We start from the raw sequence: 12,869 nt of genomic DNA, 5'->3' as shown, positions 1-12,869 counted from the left end.
TTTCTGGACATGCACTGAGTCACAGCGCAAACGGGATAAACCTGTGAGTCCATGGGCGGGGCCTCAACGCGGCAGGCTGGCTTGTCAATCTTACTGCTGGGTACACCTCTCTGCCGGCGAGGTCATTACCGAGTAAGACCTCCACGTCTTCCATCTGTAGTTCGGGCCTCACCCCGATTGTGACCGGTCCGGAGACCAAGTCGCTTTTTAGGCGTATCTGGTGCAAAGGTACTGCTTCAGTCCCTTTCTCAATGCCTTTTATCACACTGACCTCCCCAGTCTCGGTCTCTGAACTAAAGTCTAAAACACTCCTTAAGATCAGTGACCAACAAGCTCCAGTGTCTCTCCAGATCCGCACTGGAACTGGGTTTGACCCCTCCTTCACCGACACCAATCCTGCCGAAATAAACTTCTTGCGCCCTTCCTGAACTTTATCAGACCTCTTCTCCCCTAGCGGTTTGTTTGCCGGCTCAATACAGCCAGTCAGAGTCGTTTTTCCTTTTCCCGTCTCCTTCTTTGGGGCAAAGCACTTGGACGCAAAGTGACCTGTGTTCCCACAATTATAGCATACGACCCCAGGAGACTTCCTACCAAACTTCTTGTCTTCCTTATCCTTCTCACTAGTCCCCGGCTTACTTTCTGACTTTTCTGGCGGACTCTCTGCGCCGTCTTGACTACCCTCCTGGTAGACTTTACTCGGGGTAAACTTCGCTTTGTGCATTAATGCGTATTCATCCGCTAACTTAGCAGTTGCGGCTAAGGTGTCTGCCTCTTTCTCATCTAGGTAGGGCCTCATACCTTCAGGGACACAACCTTTAAACTGCTCAAACAGTATTAGCTGTAGCAGTCTGTCATAATCCCCACGGATTCCTTTCGAGGCGCACCAACGCTCACAATACATCTGCATCTCACGGGCAAATTCTAAATACGTGCGGCCCCACTGCTTCCTCGCATTCCGGAACCTCTGCTGGTATGCCTCCAGGACCAACTCATAAATCCTGAGTATGGCCTCTTTCACCTCATCATACCTCTGGGCATCTTCTGTGGACAAGGCCGAGTAAACTTGCTGGCTTTTCCTTTAAGTACGCTCTGAAGCAAAACAGCCCACTTATCCCTCGGCCAGTCCTGACTTGTAGCAACTTTTTCAAAATGGAGGAAGTACCGATCAACATCGGCCTCCTCAAATGGGGGAACCAGCCTAACCTCCTGGGTCGCCCTGAACCCTCCACCTTGGTTCGGCATGGGCCCCTGCGCTAGCGTCATCCTTAACTTCTCCAGCTCAAATTCCCTTTCCTACTCTCTCTTCTCGCTCCAGCTGTTTTATTCTCTCTTCGCGTTCTAACTGCCTGTCCCTCTCTTCTCGCTCCAGCTGTTTTACCTGGAACTCGTGCTCGAGTCTCAATTTTTCCATCTGCAGCTGTACTGCTTCTCCACCAGGTTTGCCCATAGATACCACCTCCAGTTCCCCTTGGGGAAACACACCTTTAGATACATAGTGCTCTATGATAGCTCTGTGCATCTCCGCTCTCCTCATTGTCGACTTCCCCTTAAAAAGATTCAACTGTTTGGCCACAGTTGCCAATTCTGATTTCCTGGCATCCTCTAATGCCTCCAAGGTTGGCGCCTTTAGAAATTCCTTAATCTCTATTTCTGCTGTTTGCCCTTTCTTTCTTTCGGGAATTTTAACCCAATCAATTTACCCAGTCCCAAATTTAGCATTCAAAATCGCGGACGAGATCCCCACTTATGTTACGTACCCTGTAACTGGGTTGCCAAACCAGCAGAAATGGACCACTTAGTTGGAGTCTGGATTACTGGAACTAAGAAAGTTTTATTGAAGAAATAAGTAACACAGTACCCTAATCGTAAGGATATGAATGCAACAGATTAGCAATGATAAAACACACATGTACACAGAACTAGGGTAATAGGAATCAAACAAGCTCGATCGCAGTCTAGCACTAAAATGATCAGTCTCAAGTGACACAGAGTTCAGTTCAGCTTAGTACAGTTCGCAGTAATCGCTGTTGTGCCGTTGGAGAGAGAGAGTGGGAATGCAAATTCTGATTCACACAGACCTTTGTTCTTCGCAGTTAGCTTTCGGGCGAACCCTTTTATGTCTTCTGTGGTCACCAACTGTGATCCCTCCGTTCCAGATACGACTGTTCTTCCGTGGTGAACCCGGCACCCAGGCAAGGGCAGACACACACACCAAGTTCCCGCTGATCGTACCTTTTCACCCTGTGCATCTATGGTCGGTTCCCGTGAACGGACCTCCAAACTCCCACCAACTTGTGGGGGCACACCGCTTTTCCAGGGTCTCGTTATCTCGTGATCTTGTGGTGTGTCTTGCCTTAGCGACCCTGTTCCTTTTTATCCCCCTGCTAGGGTATCGCCTATCCATCAAACTTCAAACAGTTCAGGTTCAAAGCAATCGGTCTGTCAATACTCGGACTGGTGACTCGTTCCGTTATCTCTCTCTCCTCTCTCATTAACATTTTTGAATGTTTCTCCATTGTCTCACTTATCTCTCTCATTAGTATCAATCTTCTGATAACTTGGTTTCTCGTCACATTAGAAAATTGTCTGGACATTTATTTGTTCTACCAAAGTGCATGACCATGTATTTTCCAACATTGTATTTCATTTTCTACTTTCTTGCCCATTCTTCTAATTTGTCTAAGTCCTTCTGCAGCCTTCCTATTTCTTCAACACTCCCAGTCCCTCCACCAATCTCTGTATCATATGCAAACATGGCCACAAAGCCATTTATTCCATCAGCGGTCTCAACACCAACCTCTGCAGAACACCACTAGTCACTGGCAGCCAACCAGCAAAGGATCCTTTCATTCCCACTTGCTGTCCCCTACCAATCAGCCAATAGTCTAACCATGTTAGTAACTTTCCTGTAATACCACGGCCTCCTAGCTTGGTAAGCAGCCTCATGTGTGGCACCTTGTCAAAGACCTTCTGAAAGTCCAAATATACAACATCCACTGCATCCCCTTTATCTATCCTACTTGTAACCTACTCAAAAGAATTCCAACAGGCTTGTCAGGCAGGATTTTCCCTGAAGGAAACCATGCTGACTTTGTACTATCTTGTCCTGTGTACTCCATCATCTCATCCTTAACAATTTACTCTAACATCTTCCCAACCACTGAGGTCAGGCTAACTGGTCTATAATTTTCTTTCTGCCGCCTTCCTCCTTTCTTAAAGAGTGGAGTGACATTTGTAATTTTCCAGTCTCTGGCACCATGCCAGAGTCCAATGATTTTAGAAAGATTATTACTAATGTCTCTACCACTACCTCTTTCAGTACCCTAGGGTGCAGTTCATTTGGTCTGCGTGACTTATGTACCCTTATGTCCTTCAGCGTTTTGAGCACCTTCTCCCTTGTAATAGTAACTGCACTCACTTCCCTTCCCCACACCATTCAACATTTGGCACACTGCTAGTGTCTTCAACAGTGAAGGCTGATGCAAAGCACTCATTTAGTTCATCTGCCATCTCCTAGTATCCCCTTATTATTTCTCTGGCTTCATTTTCTAGCGGTCCTATATCCACCACTCTCATTTTTTTACATACTTGAAAAAGCTTTTACTATCCACTTTGATATTGTTTGTTAGCTTGCTTTCATATTTCAAATTTTCCCTCCTAATGATTCTTTTAGTTTGTCTCTGTAGGCTTTTATAAGGTTCCCAATCCTCCGTATTCTCACTAATTTTTGCTTTGTTGTATTCCCTCTCTTTTGCTTTTACATAAGCTTTAACTTACCTTGTCATCCACGGTGGAACTATTTTGCCATTTGAGTATTTCTTCATGTTTGAAATACATATATCTATCCTCAAGCCATTGCTGCTCTGCCGATATCCCTGCCAGCATTTCCTTCCAATTTACTTTGGCCAACACCTCTCTCAAGACCGTAAGATATAGGAGCAGAAGTAGACCATTCTGCCCATTGAGTCTGCTCTGCCATTCCATCATGGCTGATCCAATTCTTTCAGTCATCCCAACTCCCCTTCCTTCTTCCCATACCCTTTGATGGCCTGGCTAATCAAGAACCTATCTATCTCTGCCTTAAATGCACCTAATGAGTTGGCCTCCACAGCCACTCATGGCAACAAAGTCTACAGATTTATCACTCTCTGACTAAAGTAATTTCCCTGCATTTCTGTTCTAACTGGACGTCCTTCAATCCTGAAGTCATGCTGTCTTGTCCTAGACTCCCCTACAATGGGAAATAACTCATACCACTGTAATTTCCTTTTCTCCACTGAAATACTGTCACGCCAGTCCTTAATTTCTCCCTATCAAATTTCAAGTTGAACTTAATAATATTGTGATCACTGTCTCCCAAAGATTTTTTTTTACCTTAAGCTCCCGAATCACCTCTCGTTCAATACCATACAGCTGATCCCCTAGTAGGCTCAAAAACAAACTGCTCTAAAAAGCTATCTCATAGGCACTCAACAATCTCATTCTCTTGAGATCCATTAACAACCTGATTTTCCCAATCAACCTGCATGTTAAAATCTCCCATGACTATCATAACATTGCCCTTTTGACACACCTTTTCTATTTCCTGTTGTAATCTGTGGTCCACATCCCAGCTACTGTTGTGAGGCCTGTATATAATTGCCATCAGGGTCCCTTTACCCTTGTAGTTTTTTAACTCAACATCTTCCGATCCTATGTCACATCTTTCTACTGATTTGAGCCATTCTTTACCAGTAGAGTCACACCACCCCCTCTGCCTACCTTCCTATCCCTCTGATACAACATATAACCTTGGACTTTCAGCTTCCAACTACAACCATCCTTCAGCCACGATTCAGTGAACCCACAACATCACACCTGAAAATCTGTAATAGTGCAACAAGATCATCCATCTTATTTATTTTACTCTGCATTGAGATAAAACACTTTGAATACTGTATTTACTACCCTTTTTGATTCAGCATCCTAAAACACAGCAACAGAGAAACATAGAAATCTACAGCACATTACAGGACCTCCAGCCCACAATGCTGTGCCAGCCATGTAACCTACTCCAGAAGCTGCCTAGTATTTCCCTAGCGTAAAGCCCTCTGTTTTTCTAAGCTCCATGTACCTAAGAATCTTTTAAAAGACTCTATTGTAACCATGTCTACCATTCCATTCACCCACCACTCTCTGCATGGAAAAACTTACCTCTGATATCCCCCTTGTACCTACTTCCAAGTACCTTAAAACTATGCCCCCTCATGTTAGCCATTTCAGCCCTGGGAAAAAGCCTCTGGCTATCCACATGATCAATGCCTCTCATCATCTTATACACCTCTACCAGGTCACCTTTTATCCTTAGACCCTTCAAGGAGAAAAGCCCAAGTTCACTCAATGTATTCTCATAAGGCATGCTCTCCAATCTAGTCAATATCCTTGAACATCTCCTCTGCACTCTCTCTATAGTATCTACCTCCTTCATGTAGTGAGGTGACCAGAACGGAACACAGTACTCCAAGTGGGGTCTGACCAGGGCCTTGTATAGATGTAACATTCTCCCATGGCTCGTGAACGCAATCTCACGGTAGAAGGCCAACACACCACATGTCTTCTTAACCACAGAGTCAACCTGCACAGCAGCTTTGAGTGCCTGCCATCATATTTGACCTACCAAAATGATCCATATCACACTTATTTGGGTTGAATTCCATCTACCACTTCTTAGCCCAGTTTTGCATCCTATCAATGTCCCAATGTAAACTCTGACAGCTCTCCACACTACCCACTACACCTCCAACCTTTGTGTCATCAGCAAATTTACTAACCCATCCCTCCATTTCTTCATCCAGGTCACTTATAAAAATCACGAAGAGCAGGGGTCCCAGAACAGATCCCTGAGGCACACCATTGGTGACCGACCTCCATGCAGAATATGACCCATCTACAACCACTCTTTGCTTTCTGTGGGCAAGCCAGTTCTGGATCCGCAAAGCAATGTCCCCTTCAATCCCATGCCTCCTTACTTTCTCAATAAGCCTTGCATGGGGTACCTTGTCAAATGCCTTGCTGAAAACCATATACACTACATCTACTGCTCTTCCTTCATCAATGTGTTTAGTCACTTCCTCAAAAAATTCAATCAGGCTCATAAGGCATGACCTGCCTTTGACAAAGCCATGCTGACTATTCCTAATCATATTATGCCTCTCCAAGTGTTCGTAAATCCTGCCTCTCAGGATCTTCTCCATCAACTTACCAACCAATATATGATAATAAAATTACCAAAACATTCTGCATTGTGACCACCCTAATGTACATATTCTGTGATGTGACTATCCCAGTGGCTACTGACCCATCCCAAAGCCCATGTTCTGCGATGTGAACTATCCCAATGCCTACATTCTGTGATGTGGCCATCCCAGTGCCTACTGAACCATCCCAATGCCCATGTCCCGCGATGTGACCCTCCCAACACCCACATTTCGCGACGCTACGCGACCCTCCCAACGCCCACTTTCTGCAATGTGACCATCCCAATGACAACGTTCTGCGGTGTTAACATCTCAATGCCTACTGAACCATCTCAATGTCCATGTTCTGTGACATGACCCTCCCAATGCCCGCCTTCTGCAACGCGACCCTCCCAACGCCCACCTTCTGCGAGGCGACCCTCCCAACGCCCACATTCCGCAATGTGACCCTCCCAACGCCCATGTTCCGCGATGTGACCATCCCAACGCCTATGTTCCGCGATGTGACCATCCCAACGCCCACATTCCGCGATGTGACCCTCCCAACGCCAATGTTTCGTGATGTGACCCTCCCAACGCCAACGTTCCGCAGTGTGACTCTCTCAATGACAATGTCGTGCGATGTAATTATCCTAATGACAATGTTCTGTGATGTGAACATTCCAATAGCAACTGAACCATCCCAATAGCTAAGTTTGTGCACCTCTCAGTTTGATCTTCCTGGACAAGAGAACTACATGATTGATACTCCAGCCACTAATCCTGCTACCACCAGTGTACCACAGTTAAAATCTGTGCAATAATTCAACATGGCTTTAATCGGAGCATCTCATAAATCTGTGTTGCTTAATGGTTTGAAGGATAAGGGCAACAGCAGACTGCAATTTCTGCCACAGGGCACATTCCACTGGGTTTTCAAAATACATTGCTACCCTCTTCACTGTAGTTTTTCCCAAGCCCATGCTCTGCAACAGCATTGTGAGAAGGCCTTCAACAAAAAGACTGCAGCAGTGCCAAATGGCTTTGTCAGCTTGAGGACAATTAGGTAAGGGCAATAAATGCTTGCTTTACCAGCAATCTCCTGATCTCATGAATGAATAAATAAAATCTGTGAATGAATAACACAGGATCAAACCTGCTGCTTTCTTAGTCCAAACAGCTCAGAATAAAACAAATTTGATGACCTGTTTATATGTGATAATTTTCTCTCCAGCTCTCTGTAACCATCTACATGTATCCTAAATTCTAAGCAACATTAATAACAAATCTTGTACAATTAAATTTCAACTCCTGTCAAATAATAATGTTATAGAGTCATAGAACACTATAACACAGAAACAGGCCCTTCAGCCCATCTGGTACATGCCAAACTATTAACCTGCATAGTCCCATTGACCTGCATCTAGATTATAGGACTCCCATCCAAGTACCTACCAAAACTTCTCTTAAATGTTGAAATTGAACCTGTATCCGTCACATCCACTGGCAAATTGTTCTACATTCTCACCACACTGAATGAAGTTTCCCCTTGCGTTTTCCTTAAATATTTAACACTTCACCTATAACCCATGACCTCTAGTTCTAGGTTCACCCAACCTCAGTGGGAAAAAGTCTGCTTTCATTTACCCTATCTATACCCCGCAAAATTTTGTATACCTAGAAGGTTGCCTAGAATTTCAACTCATCTGCCAAAGCTTTAATAATAAGTGCACCTCAGACCATTTGAACAGTACCTCTGTTTTAACTGTCCCAAAGTGGTGGGGGAGTGGCAACATTGACAGCAGAATGTGGATTGAAGCTCTTCTAAGTTCAGTGGGATTGACGTATGCTTTAAATTTTGACAGTTCTCTGCAAAAGAGGCAGTAAAAAAATATATATACTTTTACAATTAGTTGCTCTGTTCCTTACCTTGCAAAGCTGAGTCTATATAGCATAAAAATCCTAAATCCCCTCCCAGGTAGAAGAACATATTATAAACTTGCAAGTGGAAAGTGAAGATACTGGTGAAACAACTCTTGAATCCAAAGACTAGAGATGGAGAAAACAGTGGTTTCTGGACTAATAGTGCTGGTGGAAGGGTGGATGATAATCAGCACAATTCTTCTCAAACTTAGATATCTTGTTATTCTTTGTAATGTACACGGGATTAATCCTAAATGAACCATGAGATCTGCTGAAGGCCCGATCAGCGGCATTCAAGTCTGGTGACTAAGAAAGTTACAAGTAGTCCAGGTATGATCTCCAGAAAGCCATCAACAGGCGAAGTGGCAATTCCAAACTAAACTTGAATCATTGAAGGATGTACGATAGCTGTGGCAGGACTTGAATGCTATCACTTCTTACAAAGTGAAATCAAGCAACATAGACGACAATATGGCTTCGCTTCCAGATGAGCTCAATGAATTCAAAGCTAGTTTTGCCAGTCAAATTATGCAGGAACCATCACAAACTCCCACAGCCCCTGATGACCCTGTGATTTCAGTCTCTTGAGGCTGACATGAGAGCATCCTTCAGGAGAATGAACCCATGGAAAGCATTCGGCCCTTTTGAGGTACCTGGCCAAGAATAAAAGACCTGTGCTGATCAACTAGTTGGAGTGTTCACTGAGATCTTTAACCTCTCATTTCAGCAATCTGTGAAACCCACCTGCTTCAAGCAGGCTTCAACTATACCGATGCCCAGGAAAAGTGTGGTGACCTGCCTCAATGACTATTGTCCAGTAGCACTTACATCTAGAGTGATGAAGTGTTTTGAGAGTGTGGTGATGAAACATTAACTCCTGAGGAGTGACTTGGATTTGCTCCAATTTGCCAAGGGCTACAACAGATCCATATCAGATACCATATTCATTGGCTTCTTAGCTGGACAGCAAAGATGCATAAAGTTGCAAGAAGAAATTTGTGAACCCTTTGCAATTACCTGGCTTTCTGCATTAATTACTCATCACATGTGGTCGGTTCTTCATCTCAGTCACAATAATAGACAAACAGAATCTGCCTTAACTAATAACACAAACAACAGTACTTTTCATGTCTTAATCGAATACATTGTTTAATCATTCACAGCCCAGCCCAGGCTTGAAAAAGTACGTGAACACTTGTATTTAACAATTGGTAGAACCTCCTTTCTCAGCAATAACTTCAGTAGCTGCTAATCAGACTTGCACAATGGCAAAGAGGACTTTTAGACAATTCCTCCAGACAAAACTGTTTCAGTTTATCAATGTTTCTGGGATACCTTCAGGACCAGCCCTCTTTAGGTCATGCCACAGCATCTCAATTCGGTTAAGCTCTGGACTCTGACTTGGCCATTCCAAAACACAGATTTTCTTCTATTTAAACTATTCTGTTGTTGATTTACTCTTGTATGTCAGATCATTGTCTTGTTGCATCATCCAACTTCTATTAAGTTTCAGGTGATGGATCGTTCCCTAACATTCTCCTATAAAATGTCCTGATACAATTTTGAATTCATTGTTCCCTCAACAATTGCAAGCCGTCCAGACCCTGAGGCGGCAAAGCAGTGCCCAACCATGAAGCTCCTTCCACCATGCTTCACAGTAGGGATGAAGTTTTAGTGTTGGTGTACAATGACTTTTTTCCTCCAAACATAATGGTATGCACTTCTGTCAAAAAGTTCTTATCTGTCCACAGAACATTGTCCCAGAAGAGTTGTGGATTACCCAGGTGGTCTTTTGCAAACTTGGGGTGTGCAGCAATGTTTATTTTGGAGAGCAGTGCTTTCCTCTAAGGTCTCCTTCCACCTTTAATTCGGCCCACAACATTGGTGTCATCAGCAAACTTAAATACGGCATTGTAGTTGTGTTTGGTCTCTCAGTCATAAGTGTTAAATGAATGGAGTAGTGGGACTAAGCACACAGCCCTGTAGTGCACCTGTGCTGATGGAGATTGTGGTGGTGATGTTATTGCCTATCTGAACCAACTGAGGAAATTGAGGATCCAGTTATCCAACATAAGGAGGTATTGAGGCCAAGGTGTTAAAGCTTATTGATTAGTTTTGAGGGGAATGCTGAGCTGTAGTCAATGAACAGCATCCTGATGTATGCATCTTCATGTCCAGATGTTCCGGAGTTAAGTTAAGAGCCAATGAAATGGTATCTGCTGTTGATCTGCTGTGATGGTGTGTAAATTGGAGTGCACTCAGGTTCCTTCTCAGGATTTGATATGTTTCATTACCAACCTCTCACAGCACTTCATTACAGTGGATGCAAGTGCTACGGGACAATAATCATTTGTCCTATAAAAAGGAATCACTTCACAACATTCTGTTTTAACTTCTATCTGTCTGCCCATCTCATCTGACAAAATTTGCCTTATTCATTTTTCACCGTGTATCAGAACTTTGAACTGGGCCATCTTTGGACTATTTATTAGGATCTATGTACCAAAAATGCTCAACACCATTAAAAAAAATCTTTAAAAAAATACCAGTTTCAATTGCAACACACACAAAATACTATAGAAATTCAGGTCAGGCAGCAGCTATGAAGGGAAATGAACAGCTGATGTTTCAGGCCAAGACTCTTCATCAGGAACCAGAACTTGTGTGTACAAGATTTAAGTGACATCTTAACAAATTAATTTTAACAATGTTTCTATCAAACATCTTTCAATTGTTTTAGACAAAAAAATGAGCAAACTCAAAATGATTTCAAAGTGTGTATGAAGAACAGGAAGTAAGTGGTAGTGAAGAGGCAGCTGCTTGGTAGGGTTAGTGCTGGGGGATTAACTTCATTTAGTCAACACCAATGAATAAATGCAAACAGGAGATTTAAAGTAAGGCACAGCATTGCGGGACAAAGGGCCTGCTCTGTGCTGTAATGTTCTATGTTCTATTAGACATTTTTAAAATTAAAGAGATATGAAATATTAATTATTTGTCCCTAATTTCTGTGCTGTTCTCTTGACCTGTCTGGCTATGGACTCAGCACTGGAAATAGGTTGGGTAGCACAGACACAACTGGTTAAGTAGACTTCTGGATATTTGCTTATTATTAGGCAAATGACTTTTGAAAGAGGTACATGTGCAGACATAAAAATGGATTGATTGATACATACATGTATATAAGCTATCTTTTGCATCTATATTTATTGTGTTGCATCAGATCTGAAGTAACAATTATTTTGTGTACTGGAAATGATATTAATCAATTGTGAATCCTGAATAGCCCTCATGATCAAATGTTTCCCACTGGTTGGTCAAGGAATCAATGAAAAGCAAATTAAACAGTGGTGGACAATAACTCACCGGTCAGGCAAGATCGTTTCCAGGGCTGAAATGAAGTAAGGAACTAAAACATCGATGCCTTTCAGATCAGAACAAAATAATGCAGGAGAGTTCAGGATGATGCTGGCCAGAACAGGGCGACAGATGAAATCATTGATCTGAAGACCTTGGATCAGCACCATGTAGAATCTGTAGAGAGAAAATCAGCACCATACACCATCATGGTATTTCATAACAAACCTGAGACACTAACTTATTCCAGTTAATAGCTATAATTTAATTTTAAACTTACAAAGTTTTAATTATTTAGTATACATACACAGTGGCCACTTTATTATGTACCTCCTGTACCTAATATGGTGGCCAGTGAGTGTACGTTCGTGGTCTTCTGTTTCTGTAGCCCATCCACTTCAAGGTTCGATGTGTTGTGTGTTCAGACATGCTCTTCTGCATATCACTATTGGTTATTTGAGTTAGTATCAGCTTGAACTAGTCTGGCCATTCTCCTCTGACCTCTCTCATTAACAAGGTGTTTTCACCTACAGAACTGCTAATCACTGGATTCTGTTTTATTTTTCACATCATTCTGTAAACTCTAGAGACTGCTGTGTGTGAAAATTGCAAATCAGCAGTTTCTGAGATACTCCAACCACCCTGTCAGTCACCAAAAATAATTCTACAGTCAGAGCACTCAGATCACATTTCTTTCCCATTCTTATGTTTGGTTTGAGCAACAAATGAACCTCCTGACCATGCCTGGATGCTTTTATGTATTGAGTTGCTGCCACCTGTTTGGCTGATGAGCTATTTGCATTAATGAGGTGTACAGCTGTACCTAATGAAGTGGCCACAGAGTGTATGTCTCCATATATTACCTTGAGATTCATTTTCTTGCAGGCATTCACAGGAAAATAAAGAAATACACTAGAATTTATGGAAAAAAAAATACACATAAATAAAAACTGACTAACAACAAATGTGCAAGAGAAGACAAATTGTGCAGCAAGGAGTTTGTGCATGCTCTGTGTGACCACATGGGTCTCCTCTGGGTGCTCCGGTCTCCTCCCACAGTCCAAAGAAGAACCAGTGGTAGATTAGTTGGTCATTATAAATTGTTCCATGTTTAGGCTAGGGTTAATTCAGGAGATACTGGGCAGCATGGCTCGAAGAGTCTTGCCAAATCTTAATAAATAAATAAAATTTAAAAAGCACTGAGAACACGAGTTGTAGTCCTTGAAAGTGAGTCTGTAGGTTGGGCAATCAGTTCAGGGTTGAGATGAGTGAAGTTATCCATGCCGGTTCAGGAGCATAATGGTTGTAGGATATAACGTTTTCCTGAACCTGGTAATATACAGAACATAGAAATCTACAGCAAATACAAGCCCT

General features: G+C 42.8%; 1 protein-coding gene across 9 annotated transcripts in view; it reads right to left on the bottom strand.

Moving 5' to 3' along the window:
* ralgapb (Ral GTPase activating protein non-catalytic subunit beta) overlaps window positions 1-12,869 on the bottom strand; it is a 191,750-nt gene that overhangs the window by 98,285 nt on the left and 80,596 nt on the right. For all 9 annotated transcript variants that reach the window (XM_072244752.1, XM_072244759.1, XM_072244746.1 and 6 more), the window contains 2 exons: window positions 11,505-11,672; window positions 7,970-8,084 (listed from right to left, as the gene is read on the bottom strand). In XM_072244752.1, the coding sequence (XP_072100853.1) occupies window positions 7,970-8,084; window positions 11,505-11,672 (283 nt within the window). The remainder of the gene's footprint in view (window positions 1-7,969; window positions 8,085-11,504; window positions 11,673-12,869) is intronic.

This window comes from Mobula birostris, chromosome 2 (genome assembly GCF_030028105.1).
Source record: "Mobula birostris isolate sMobBir1 chromosome 2, sMobBir1.hap1, whole genome shotgun sequence".
NCBI classification, from domain to species: Eukaryota; Metazoa; Chordata; class Chondrichthyes; order Myliobatiformes; family Myliobatidae; genus Mobula; species Mobula birostris.
The sequence above is the reverse complement of the archived record's forward strand: the minus strand, read 5'-3'. Positions and strand labels throughout refer to the sequence as shown.